The sequence below is a fragment of the Struthio camelus genome, chromosome 13 (assembly GCF_040807025.1).
Source record: "Struthio camelus isolate bStrCam1 chromosome 13, bStrCam1.hap1, whole genome shotgun sequence".
NCBI classification, from domain to species: domain Eukaryota; kingdom Metazoa; phylum Chordata; class Aves; order Struthioniformes; family Struthionidae; genus Struthio; species Struthio camelus.
The window spans coordinates 20090687-20103966 of NC_090954.1; the positions used below are offsets into that span (position 1 = coordinate 20090687).

At 56.2% G+C, this 13280-nt stretch overlaps 1 protein-coding gene across 1 annotated transcript in view; it reads left to right on the forward strand.

Annotated features, from left to right (window-relative positions):
* Positions 1-787: 787 nt before the first annotated feature.
* FGF18 (fibroblast growth factor 18) overlaps positions 788-13280 on the forward strand; it is a 77514-nt gene continuing 65021 nt past the window's right edge. The window contains exons 1-2 of the mRNA XM_068959186.1: positions 788-1067; positions 1339-1375. Of these exons, the coding sequence (XP_068815287.1) occupies positions 1036-1067; positions 1339-1375 (69 nt within the window). The 5' untranslated portion in view covers positions 788-1035. The remainder of the gene's footprint in view (positions 1068-1338; positions 1376-13280) is intronic.

The following is a 13280-nucleotide window of genomic DNA, read 5'->3' on the forward strand; positions in this document are numbered from 1 at the left end:
CGCTCCCCGCCGGCGCGGCGCGGCCCGGCCCGGCCGCCCCCTGGCGCTGCGCGGTGCTGCGCGGAGCGCGGCCGGCAGCCGCCCCTCTCCGCGCTCCCAGCGCCGCGCCGACCCGGTGCGCCGCTCTCCCGCCTCCTTCCTTCCTTCCCTCCTTCCCCCCCACCTTTTTTTTTTGGTCCCCCCCCTCCCCCCGGGGTTTTGGGGCAGGACCGCGCGCCCCGCGGCCGGGCAGGGGCAGGGGGCGGTGGAGGCGCGCGTCGCCGCCGGCCTCCGCGGGGCACCGCGGGCTGCCCCTGCTGCCGCTACGAGTGGTTTTAGCCGGGAGGGGAGGGTGCCCGCAGCGGCTCTTTACACCCACGGCGCAGCCCCGGCTGCCTTTCTTTTTCTTTTTCTTTTTCTTTTTCTTTTTCTTTTTCTTTTTCTTTTTCTTTTTCTTTTTCTTTTTCTTTTTCTTTTTCTTTTTCTTTTTCTCTCTTTTTTTTTTAGTGCTGCCCTGCGCTGGCTCTGCCCTGCCCTCCGCGGACGGGCCGTGCCCTGCCCTCGTAAGCCGGAGCGCCCCGCGCGCCGCCGGGGCTCGGCGGGGGCTGCGCGGCCGCGCCCCGCTCCGCTCCCCTCCGCTCCGCTCCGCGGGCCGGCGGCGGCCGCGATGCCGCGGGGCAGCGGCCGCGGGGCGTGCGCGGCGGCGCGCAGGAGGCTTTATCCGCCCGGCGGGGCTGGCCCGGGGGGGCGGCGGGGGGGCACTTGCTGATGATCGGAAGTTACTGACAATAAGCACCTTCATCCCCCCCAAAGGCGGAGAGAGAGAGAGAGAGGGAGAGGAGGAGGAGGAGGAGAGACAGGGGGAGCGGAGAGCTGATGCCTAAGCGAGTCACTCGGAGGAGGCAAGGCGGGCGGTACCACAACTTCTCGGCGGCGCGGAGCGGCGCGGAGCGGCGCGGAGCTTGCCGGCCGGATCGCTCCCATGTCAGGGCGGCGGTGGGGGACTGCACTCCGCTAGCGTGAAGCCACTGACCTCCCCCCTCTCCTCGCTCAGCGATGTATTCACTGCTCTCAGCCTGCACTTGCTTGTAAGGATTATGGCATATTTTTTTTCTCTCTTTTTTTTTCTTTTTTTTCCTTTTTTTTTTTTTTTTTTTTTAAAAGGAAAACTTTCGTTTTGGAGGCTCCGGTTGCATTTTCTGTGCAATCAGGTAGTAATTGGGACCCGAGCCTTTTTATAAGCAGAACAGCGATCTGTGTTGTTTAAAAAATTGCAAACAAAAACAAAGCAAAAAAAAAACTTTAACCATTTTACCGCATCATTTGATCTTTTGTTGCTTTTTTTTTTCTCCTCTCCAGATGTTTACATTTCCTGCTGCTGTGCTTTCAGGTACAGGTACGTGTCCTTTCTGTCCTCTTTCGCTTTTGGTTGTAAAAAAAAAAAAAAAAAAAAAGAAAAAAAAAGAAACAAAGGAGGCGTGCTGACCTTTGAGTGCCAGGCAGTTTTGGATAGGGGTTTCACTTTTTCCTCTAGTTTTTATAGTCGTGTTAAAATGATCCCCACGCCAGATGCTGGAGCGTCGCTCGCCCTGGAGCCGGGCTGCCCCTTGCGCTAAGCTGCTTTGCAGTGACCGCTTGCGCTAATCCGCGGCGGAGCGAAGGCTGCGCGGTGCCTCGTCCCCCCTTCGCCGCCTCCGCGCCGCTCCGATGGCTACGGCGGAGCCGGGTGCGCCAGTAGCCTGCATTAGAGGGATCCTCTGGAGTGCATTAGCCTGGCTAATGATGTGAGAGGGAGTGCTGGACTCTCCTACTTGCACAATGTTGATTGATGCACTTGCCTTGGAATAGCAGCCGCTCTCCTGCTCGCCCTCCTTTTTTTTTTCCTTCTTCTTTTTTTTTTTTTTTTTTTTACTCCCAAAAACCTGAGACTTTGAAAAACACGAGTTGCCCTCGCCAGGAGCAGGAGGCTCCGCGCTTCCCTCCCCATTATTCACTAGCAAGCCGTCCAAGGCAGCTCCTGCCTTTGATCCTGCCCCGGCAGGAACGCCGCCGCCGGAGCAGCGCGGCGAGCAGCCGCGAGGCCGTGCGGCGCGGACGCCTGGCGCGATGCTGCCGGCCGGCGTGGGGAGCCCGCGCCCCGGGCAGAGGCTGGGCGAGCGAGGGGCTTGCGCTGCCTCCCCGCCGGCGCCGTGGCTCTGCAGGCGTAAGGGCGCACGGGGGTGCGAGCGGCGCGGACGTGGGCGCCGGGGGCGCGGGTTGAGCCGGGAGCCGTGGAGGATGGCGAGGGTTTCGGCACCGCCAGAGCAGGTGCTGCGGCCCTGGCGGCCCGGCATCCCACCCGCGGCGCCCGGGGCCGGCTGCTGCCCACCCGCGAGCCCCAGCCTTGCACCCCTGTGCCCAGCGGCGCCCGCGCGCTCGGCCACCCGCGCACCTGCTGCTCCCCGCGGGTACCGGCGTCGGCGAGGAGCGATGCTGCGCGAGCCCCTCCGGTTAGGGCTCCGTCTCGCAGGCCGAATTAAAAACCAGAGCAACCCGCTCCCCTGCCCCCCGAAAAACCCGGGGGCGGCTTGCTTTTTTTTTCGCTCGGCCCCTCTGCAAGCGTGCAGCTTGACTCTAGTACCGCGGAGCCTGCCGTCGGCGGAGCGGGCTCCCCGGCGGGAGAGGAGCTACGGCTGTAAATTACTCTGTGGTCGCGAGGCGTTTGCTGTATTGCTCCAGCGCATTTTTTCGAACCCGAGGAATAACAGGCTGTACAGGGCTCGCAGCGATGGCACCCGGTTGCAGCGGGGAGACATTTTTTTGAGATTGTGTGGTAACTGAAGTTAATCAGCCCTGCAGCCCCCTCCCTCTCCCCCTCCCTTTGGTGCTTTTAGTGAATCAGAAAGAGTTTGGCTCGCTGCCTGGAAAGCACTTGCTAAAATCTGATCTCTTACTTCAGCAGCCTTAAAACTTGGGAAGTTATTGGCATTTATACAGTTGGAGCTTGCAGGCTTCCAAAGCAATAAAATAATAATAATAATAAAAAAAGAAAGAAACTCTGCGCTCTCTTACTATTAGAACCATACTTCCTCGATTTAGTGCTGATTTTGCAGCGTTTTGCAGGATTTGACGTTCGGACTCGCTCCGAATGGGAGCTCTGGAGGTATCTTCTCTCAGCCCTCGGAGGGGTGGTGGATCTAGCCGGGTGTTGTAACGAGAGGCACGCTATTACGGCTATTAGTGTTGGGAGCCAAAACATTAGATTAGTCATACTCAAGGGCCTTCAAGTGAGTGTTTACAGTATTAATGGTAGATGAAAAGATGTGAATGCTGTAAGTTTTTATTGCCCATTTTGTTACACTTTCTTTCTGGATTTATTCACGGGATTACATGTTTTGAGCCTGAATGGGGGAGAGGGATTATAGGATTTCTTTTACAATGATCAGTTTGGGTAGGAGTTAGCCTTTGGTGAACTAGAGTAAATTAATGCATCGCTTAGATTTAATATTTATTTAGGCTAAAGGAAATTGTTTAGTTTTGCTTAAAGAGCTCTGTGTTGTATTGGGGAGATTTAAGAATGCCTAAAATGGATTATATCATAAGGCCGACTTTCTCCCTCCTGTGGAAGTCACGATCAGTGCCTTAGTCTGCGTATTGTTGTTAGAACGATGCCCCTTTGCTTCTGCATCTTACTTTGTGGTTTTGCCTGCAACGGCAAAAATACCTCTAGCCCTCTTCAGAGCATGGTTTGGATAATTTGTATCTTATATTAGTTATTCGTATGTTAAGAGTTTTGCCAGGGTGCGATGTACTGACACGTCAGGCGTGTGCAGTTAGATGATAGTTTAGCTCACCTGCTGGCTAAACTCTTTCTCGTGGCCTCTCCGAATATTGCAGCCACCTGTAAATTAACTCCGTTTGTCCCGTCTGATCCATTTGTCCCACCACCACGTCGTCACGGCCCTTCCGGTCGTTCAGCTTCACGCCGTGGGTCGGTTGTTGCGCTGAGATGGGTGTTGGCCATCGGGGGCGACGTGGAGGTCAGAGGAAGCCAAACCAGCGTGGGGATTTGCAGGACCAGTTTTCGGACTCCTCAGGAGCTCTGGTAGCGTGTGGGAGCTCCGACAAGGGACGCCCCAAGGAGGAGCGTGCGGCGGGTTAGAGGAACGGCGGGCGCTGTGGCTGGCAGGAGCCTCTGGAGGAGGGAGTTGAGCTTTGGGCCTGGGCGGCCTGCGCTGGTGGCAGCGTGCCGGCGTGCTGCAGCGCAGACCAGCGCTCTGGCTCCGCCGAGCCGGCCTGCAAGGAGGGCAGCTCGTTTTCCAGTTTCTTACCCCAGCGGCAGTAACGTCCCCAGCTGGCTTCCTCCTCTTGCATCTCGGGAGCTTCCTCGGCTGCTTGGGGCTGTTGCAGTCCCACAGGCAGAGGCCAAGTAGACGTCCTTGGCAATGCTGCAGGTACTCCAGGTTGTTCGTAGGGATGCCCTTTTTCTCTCCGTTCCCCGTGTCTTGTGTCTTTCCGGGCCTCTTGGGTGCTGGGCCGTGCCTGCTGCCGGGCAGGAGCAGCCCCGCGGCTGGGCTTCGGGCCAGCCCTGCTGGCGGGCCGTGTCGCTTCCCTCCGGGAGCGTTGGTAGGTTGGGCCCTGGAGTCCCGCCGCTTCTCCTCGTGCAGGCGCGAAAGCCCAGATGCACCTCGCGCTTCAGCGTGCACGTCTGGGCGCCGCGCGGACGCTCGCCTGGCCTCTTCCCCACCCCGACGAACGCGCCCGCGTTCTTGGACGGGCAGCGCATCCTCGGAGCGGCTCAGCGAGCAAATGCCGGGGGCGCCAAGGACGCCAAGCCAAGGACGGCCAAAGCGCGGTCTGACTTTGCCTGCCGCGAGGAGGGAGGGCAGAGACGGCCGAGCCGAGAGCTCGGCGATGCGCTGTTATCGCCCGGCCAGGGCAGGGCCCGGCTCGGCGTTTCCGTTTAATGAGCGTTTTGCCCTCCTTATGGCAGGCGCCGTGGCGGGGAGCAGGGGAGGGAAGGGGCGCAGCGGAGCCGGGCTCGGCGATGCAGCCCGCTGCTCGGGCTGTTCGGCAGCGCACGTCTCCTCCGCTTCCCCAGGCCGCCCGGTTTATTTTCGGCAGCGCGGGGGCGCTGGGGGGGCCGGGGGGGGGGGGTGACGGGGAATGGGTTGCGTTGGTTGTGACCCGAAAGCGCCGAGCTGCTTCTCCTGCGGCCGTGGCCTCGGGCCGGCAAGTGGTTTGAGCGGAGGGAGGGCAGCTCCGCGCGGGTTGGAGAGCTGCTGCCTGCCGCGGCGTCCCTCCCGGCCTCCGCAGCCCGCGCTACTTCTGCAGAAACGACGCAGCTCGGTGGCGGTGCGCGCCGGGCCCAGCAGCGTTGTGCGTCGGTCGGCCGGTGGAAGCGGGCACCTCCGTGGCGCCTTGGCTTTCTCTGCAGCGCGAGCGGGAGCGCGCAGGGGAGGAGCGGCCCGTTTGCCTGCCTCGTCCCGGGGACAGAGCGCGGGAGCGCCAGGCGGTTCCAACATCTCCTTAACTGAAAGCTCGGGGCAGAAGGCGGACTGAGCTGGCAGACAGGAGCCCCCCGAGACGCTTCCAGCAGTACAAGTCTGCAGCAAAGTAGGATCGTGCTTTGCTCTGCTGCTGAAACCGGTGGGGCTTTTACGTACTAACCTGCCCCCAACAGGTCTGTGTCCCTTTTTTCCTTCGCTGGGCTTTTATGTTTTGATCACCCGTGGGCTGTAACAGCAGGTAGAGCCAGAAATTAAGCAGGTCTGTGTGTTGCGCTGTCTACCTGGTATGTGCCTTCTGTTTACGGGCATCCTTGCAAATGTCTGTTGAGGATTAGCTGTCCAAAGAAGTAGCTGCAGGGAAAGTTTTCTCCTTTTAAAAAAAGAAAAAAAGAGACTGCCTGACTCTGCCAAAGTATTTTCTTATTGGCATTCAGCAGCATCGCCATAGCATGAAGAGAGAACTAAAGGAGAACAGCGAGAGGGACGAGCAGGCTTAGGCTGTCATGGTCTGCGTGTTTCCCTTTGTGCTAGCGCCGTGCAGCGCTCGGGGGCTGCGGTGGGTGGGAGCAGACGTGCCGATCTTCCTGCGCGGCGAAGGCCGTCCTCCGCTTTGTGGCCGCCGGCAGCCCTCTCGCCAGCTTGCCTTCGATGCGAGCCTTTCTGCAGCTTGGCATGGGGCTGCCTGCGCCGTCGAGCAGAGCTCGGCTCGCGTGAGCAGCGCTTAGACAACTACCTGTCTATTTTGCCCACGCAAACAGTTTGGACTGTAAGCTAAAATACACAGCAGCGTTTTCCGCTTAGCAGAAGCACATCCTTCCTAGGCACAGCGCTGTGCTGTTTGGCCTGCTTAGCAATTACACCCCGCTCGCTGCACAGATTTTCTTTTCCGTGAGGGTATCTGCTGTACCCTGTGGCAGCCGCTGGAAAACGGGCCGTGCTGACTACAGTGAAATAAGAAATGCGTCGTTCTCCCTTAATATATTGGCCCATTTCCTTAAGGTGTGATATCTAACAACGTCCTTCTGCGAATAGCTCCTGTCTCGGGCTGGTGGTGGACCCGCCTGGTTCATCGCCGTCACTGAGCGTGTGCCCCGTCCAGCCTGCTGCTGGTCCCTGGGAAGGTAAAATTGCCTTTCGAGGCAAGCTGGAAGTAGACAAGGAAGACTGGAGGCTGCACAGCGTTGGGTAATCGCGGTCCTGCACTGGCAGGGCGGTGGGGCAGCAGGTCCTGCTCACGCTGCCCCACCATCAAGGAAAATGGGGCAGAGCGCAGCCCTCGGGCTCACCTCACGCGGAGGTTAAAGGTGAGGGAAGTGGGTTTGCTGGGTTGTTTGGGAGAGATTTTCTGGACAACGAGGCTTGCGTCTGCGCGCATCTGCGTTTCTCCGGGCAGAGCCTGGGGAGAAGGATCTGCACCGTGGTTTGGGTGGGAGGTTGGGAGCCTGGTGCGTCCCCGGCCCCACGTTTCGGGAGGCCTGGAGCAGCCCCAAGAGGATACAGGGCACAGGAAAGAAGTCAGGCAGGTGGACATGTCTCCTCGTCCTTCATTTTTGGCTGGACGTGTGATTGAGAGACATCCAGCTGGAGGCACAGTTTAAACCAAAGTTCATGCATAATGCCCCTGACAGGATAAATTGTAACAAACGGTAACTGAGGCAAAACATGCTTAGAAATTAATGCCACGAAGCAAGTTTGGCACAGAAGGTGTTGTCTCTGCCCAGGGTGGCTGTGGGGGCTGGTGGCACCAAGCGACTGGGTCAGGGTGCTGAAGGGATGCAGCCTCTAACGGGAAAGGACCTGGATGTCCTGTGACTCCTCTGGTGACGCTTGATAATAAAAAATCACACTGAGATTAATTAATGTTAAACCTTGGTGAAGTTCCCTGGGAACTGCATATTGCATCCACACAAATACCAGAATGTAGCAGTTGATTAATAACGGATTGCTCTTCCTACAAGGTATTTCCATCACTGCTTAGTCCTCCTACATCATTTTTCTTCTGATGCATGTTGCAAACCCCTTTCTTTCCTGCTAAAATACTGTCTTTGGCATCATTTTTAAGGACAGCTTGTTAAAAAGCTGTTGTATCTTTTGGAATACCCTGAGCTAGTCTTCTGCAAAAATACGGAATTAACACAAAAATACAGGAAAGAATGGAAAGCATATGAAATAACTAGGCTTATAGTGTGTGTGCTGCACGAGCATAGGCATGGCTAGCAGGGTGCGTTTCCCCACGCTCTAGGAACGTAAGTCAGAAAACTGGAGGAGAGGCGGTATTGGTAGAAGGGAATTTTACTACTTCTCTGTTCTGAATCCATCTGAAGAGTGGTGGTCTCCTGGTTGCTTGTGATCGTTTACTTGGAAGGGAAGGAAGGGTTTCTCAATTTGCTTCCTACCTGACAAGCGTCTGCGTCATCAACGTGCGGCACTGGTGCTACAAACGGCGCGCGCTCCCTTACCTAGATGTGGAGCGTCTGATGGACGCTGCGCGACTTATTGAGCTGGGATTCTCCGTTCTGAGTTGCTGGCTGTAGGCGTACCGTATTTTGTGTCCGTAAGCCCTTTTGACACTGGCCTTTTTTTGCTAGATGATCAGGCAAAAGGGGAGAAAAGAAAAAGACAATTCAGTTTTAAGTGAAGTTAGTCTATGCAGATAATTCAGTTATTTTGCGGGCGTTTGCCCAGGTGTAAGTGCGAGAGTTGATCTGCGCGGCTGCTCCGTTTGCCGCTCCGTGGATGGTGAGTACGGATATAAACCTTCAGCAATACGTTAGCCTTGATGCTTTTTGGGCTCGTTCTGTTGAATCGTCTCAAAGGCGGATGTGAAGCTAAAGCGATGCTAATACTCATTTTTCCTAGTTGGATTCAAACTCTAGGCAGAATTTTACTCAGTTATGCAGATGCACAAATTAATAGCTAATGGGGTTCCTACTCCATTTACAGCCGTGATTTACGACCGTAGAACGAAAGTGGATTTTGACCCCTTAAACTGCCAGGCCTGAAGGTTACAACACTGTATGAGACGCATTAGTCCTTAAATGTGACGCTGTACTGTAAAATTGCATGGTGCAGTTTGCTATTGATTATCTGTAAAATAAATTATGATGTATGTAGTGCAGGTTTCTGACCCCGTGGTCATGACCTTACTTTGATTGGTGAGACTTCCGACCAGCTGAGATCAGAATAGCAAACAGCCCCACAGCAATCGATAGCTGGATAGACCAGCGGTTCTCATTGTTGGGGCCTTTTCTAGGAGCACCGTTTTCTGCTGCGGTGCGCACGCAGCGCGCGTATCCCCGGGATCAGGCAGCGCTTTTGCAGACTTCACCTAGAGTTACGTGTAAAACTCCGCGCCTAATTTCCTGCGTGTGTGACAAGCCAGCATAACTCCCGGGAAATCACTGATGGAAAACTTTGCAAAGGACAAAACGGGGCATTCAGATTTTTACCTCCGCCTTTTCAGTTATCGGTGAAAAACCGTGGGTTTCAGGTTTTAAAGGGAAGAGCGAGCGCCGCTCTGGCCGGCAGCGCTGCCCGTGCCCCGCTGCGGTCTGGAGCGCAAACGCCAGGCAAGGCACCGAGGAGCCACTGTGGCTTTATCGTGTGCTTTGTGCATTTGAAATCACGTTATCTCGGGGCCTCCGAGAGAATTGTCCTGCCTAACTTGCCCGTCTTGCAGCAACATTTCTAGCGAGACGCCAGGGTGGGGTGACGGGGTGGCTCGGACACCGGTGGGGCGTCTAGGCAGCTGTTAGCCGGGCGCTGCGCCCGGGAGGGCAACGCTCGCCTCCGCGGCCGCCGGGGTCACGGCGGGAGGCTGCTCCTGGCCCTCCCTCGCCACCCGCTTCGCCCCGGGGCCGGCGGCTGCCGCCCTCCCGCCCGTCGCCCCCTCCCAGGACGGGGCAGAGCCCCGCGGAGCGGCCCCGGGCCCCGCTCCGAGGTGCTCTCGCCGCAAGCCCTGCGCTTCCCGGCTATTTTGAATGTAGATGCTACAGCACGTTCGGGGTTTCTTCTCTTCTTCTCGCTGCAGTTTCTCAGGTTTTGCTGCCTGCACGGGAACGGTATTAGAGATATTTGTTGCTTTAGCTGCTCAGCTCTGCTAGGGGCTGCGTTTTACATTTCCTTAACTGTTTATATTGCTTATGTAGTTCCCTAGCTACTGCCGACCAAGGAGGGGCTCGGGCGGTTTGACAGCGGCCAGCTTCCCTAAGCCGGCGCGTTTCTTCCTCCCCAAATTGCTTAGCGACGACAGGCGCTCCGTCCGTCCATCCGTATCCGCCTCCGCCGCTCTCGGCCCGCGGCGGGCGGACGCCGGCCCGTCCCGGCTTTTCCCCCGTCGCGCCGAACGCGTCGGCGCGAGGCTGCCGCTGCCCCCGGCGCCGCCGAGAGCGCCCTTCTGCATGCCAGCCCCGGGCGCCTCTCTAGCTCTTGGGTCAGCTGGAGTCCGTTGCTGTGATTTGCAGGGGACCTAAAGAGACGGCAGCAGTGGGGCCTGCTGTCCTGCGGTTTATGCTGAGCGAGCAGATAATAGGAGGGTGATCGCCGCTTGGATTTAGAAAACAAGGAAATGGAATTAGCTCGTGCAGGTGGCGTTTCTTTCTGGGAGTGGGGTTCCCCCAGCGCGCGCCAGAGCTGCGGGGTGCCAGGAAGCTGCCTAACGCCAGGCGAAGCGAGGGGTTTGCGCTGGAAGGAGCCAGCTCTGCGCCAGCTGTGACGCGGGGCCGCGACGGCTGAGCTGCCGCAGCAGCGCCGTGGCAAGCCCGGCGGTCCCCGCGTCCCCAGAGCCAACGGGCCACCGTTTGGCTTTGCCAACGCGCCCGCCGCCGTTTCCGTGCCGGGAGCGCTGCACGGGGTCTGCGGGGAGGCACCGCCTCGCCTTGCAGAGGGACGCTGGCGGGAGCCGCCGCTGCGGCGGTGCCGGGGCGCACGGCGTCCGGGGCGGCGGGCGCGAGCGCAGCTGTCGGGGCGGAAAGGATTGCCGAGGAATCGCCGGCCGCGCGTCGGAAGCGGCTGACGGTTCTAAAGTCTCCTCGTCTTTTCTTGTCCTGTTTGAAGCGTTTCAGAAAGGGTGCGCTTTCAGAAACCGCTCCCAAGCGTTCCCTGACAATGGGAAACCTGAAATAAGAACATAATTAAAAACAAACAAGCAAAACTTTTCCCCGGCTCAACAAAGCAGAAAGATAAGAAATCCTATTTGTCCTGCGTTTGCAGTGTAAAGATTTCCATGCAGGAGCACAGCTAATGGAGATCAGTACAAGTCTTGTATTAGAAAACAAACCATGCTTTTCATTTCTGGCCCTAGGCTCATATATTTGTTATATCTGATCCTGAAGGCAGATTGACAGTTGGGTTTGGATTAAATTCAACACATGGTTTATGCCATGCTTTTGATAAGGCTCCATATTAATCTGATTTTTTTCATGCGGTCTTCAGTACATCAGCAGCAGAATTGCCCATTCCTAGGAATATTTTTGCAGTGTAACCATTGAGGAATTTATTCCTGGAGGGAAGATGGCATTGCTGATTCCAAAAGTTTTCAAGATCCCATGTAAAATTGAAACCCCTTAGCTTCAGGGGAGGCAGTAAGCTCGACATGACTCGGTCAGGCTTAGAGCTATTTTATCAACTGATGATAGAGAGCGTTTTCTTTGAACATCTTTGGAAAGGCAACACCATGGATCGGCCTGGGCCACTGAGAGGTGCTGGAGCAGGTTTCTGTGCTTTTATCACCTGGTCATTAGTTCCTCGTCCTAGCGAGCAAGGGAACGAAGATCGTTACCATTTGCACCGGTAAGCGCTCGTGAGCTCGGTTTTCCTCGTGGAAGTTACTGGCGTTGCCACCGTGCAGGGATTGCCTGAATGATCTCCTGCAGTACGTCCTGCAGATGCCTTCTAGGTACGCTGGTGGGGCCAGGTGGAGGGACACAGGTTAGGTTTGTTCGGCTGATAAAGGGGCTTCCCTCTGTAAGTTGTAGCTTTTAAGGCCAGCGCCTTTCGTCACTGCTGAGTCCCTGGAAAGAAAGCGGGGGAAAAAGGTGCAAGGATTGGAGGTGGGGAACCAGAAGAGAAAAAAGCAACGGAGGAGTTGCTTTTTGCCTTTGAAATCTGCGGCTTGGCAGTTGTTTGGGAACGGAGCCGCGAAGCTTTGAGTTCTGTCCTCGCGTAGAAAATACGCTGCAGGAGGCAGCTATCTGTTGCGGCCAGTTTGGGGGTCCCATCCATCTCTCTGTTAAATGAGGTAACTTGCAAATGTGGTTGTTTTATCACGGATGAATTTAGTCCCAAAGCCTGTTGTTAGCCCCTGAAAATAGGTGGCCCTGGCAGGAAGTCTGTCAGTTGTTTGTACAGTGCTAGAATTGGACATTTGGATAGCTCTGACGTGACAGCAACGCTGAAAGCAATTGAGATCCTTATCCGAGCTACGTATTGACTTCACTGAAAATGAAATTAATGGAGATGGAGATCGGCGTTGCCCGCGTCTGCGTTAACGTGAAGCTGCCTGCAGCGGCGTGGCAGGGGGTTGGCCCCCGAGAGGTGCGCGGGGCAGCCCTGCCCGAGTGGTGGAGACCTCTCCAGGCGAGCGGCGTTAGGGGATGAGCTTCTGTCTTAGCAAGACAGCGCAAGTTACCTGTACCCGCGCAGGCTGAGCCAGAGAGCCGCAGCCCGAAACTGCAAACGTTGCACGGTGTTTGCACAATTAGCACGGCCCCTTCCTCCCCTGAAAGCAGAAGAGTTTATTGATTTCTTTGGCCCGCTCACCCCCACCTATTCAGAAATAATGACCCTTCCACCCCAACTCTAAATCATCGCAGCCTGACTCACCCGTAAGTAAGCCCTCTAATCTTTTTGGGTTGTTGTTGGTATTTATGCTCGTGGAGGTTTATGATCTGTCGGCACCGGCTGCTGAAATGCTTTATTTATCCATATGCTGGGCCACACAGGGAGCGTCCTTATTCTGGTATCATGTTCAGGATGCTGTAGTTAAGGTTTGTGTCAGCACTTCCATGTACAAACCGTGTTATTCAGGGGTTTTGCAACGCTGTGGAAAAGAAAACCAGCAACCTGGCACAGCAAATCACGGCTCAGAGGCGCGCTGCAAAACCTAACAACCCACTGCCCATTTAGGGATTATTAGATGGGCAACCTCTTTCCTCAAGGAAAAGAGCCAAACACATCCTCCTCCTTTGGTCTGATTTTAAAAAGAAAACCCTCTTTTGTGTCTGCGTATTTGTGTCAGATGGGGAAAACACAGTGAGGTAAGACACAGACTGGAAGTGTCTTCATATACTTAAAAATAAATGCCCAACCTATTCAGAACAAAACTGTCCTTTTACTCTGAACAAATCATCCGAGTTTTCTACAAAAGGTAGAGACGATTTGCAAGAATACAGACTTCCAGGCCAGAGACAGCACGTGACGGCTGTGTGTACCTACGCCGATCCAAAAGCTGCGGGATCGAGTTCAGCAGACAGAGCCACAGAGGTGCCGTTTTCAAGGCTGCAATTAGCTTCTTTAGCCTCAAGAAAAGAAGACGAAGGAAAAAAGAAAGCCTGTTCCTTCAGCGGAGCCGCTCTTTACAGCCCCTTGGATTCCTCCTACGTGCTTCAGAAAGCACCTCTGCACGGCGCCCCCCGCCCCAGACGTAGGATCTAGGGTTTTTTAAATGTTGCGTGTCGTTGGCAGGGGGCTGCGCGGGAGCGCGTGGCGGGGCACAAGCGGGGACAGCCCCGCACCGCTCCTGCCGCAGTTATTCCCACGCGCGGGACCGCATAGCACGGGGGCCGGCCGCGCTGCAGCCCTCTGAACAGTAGG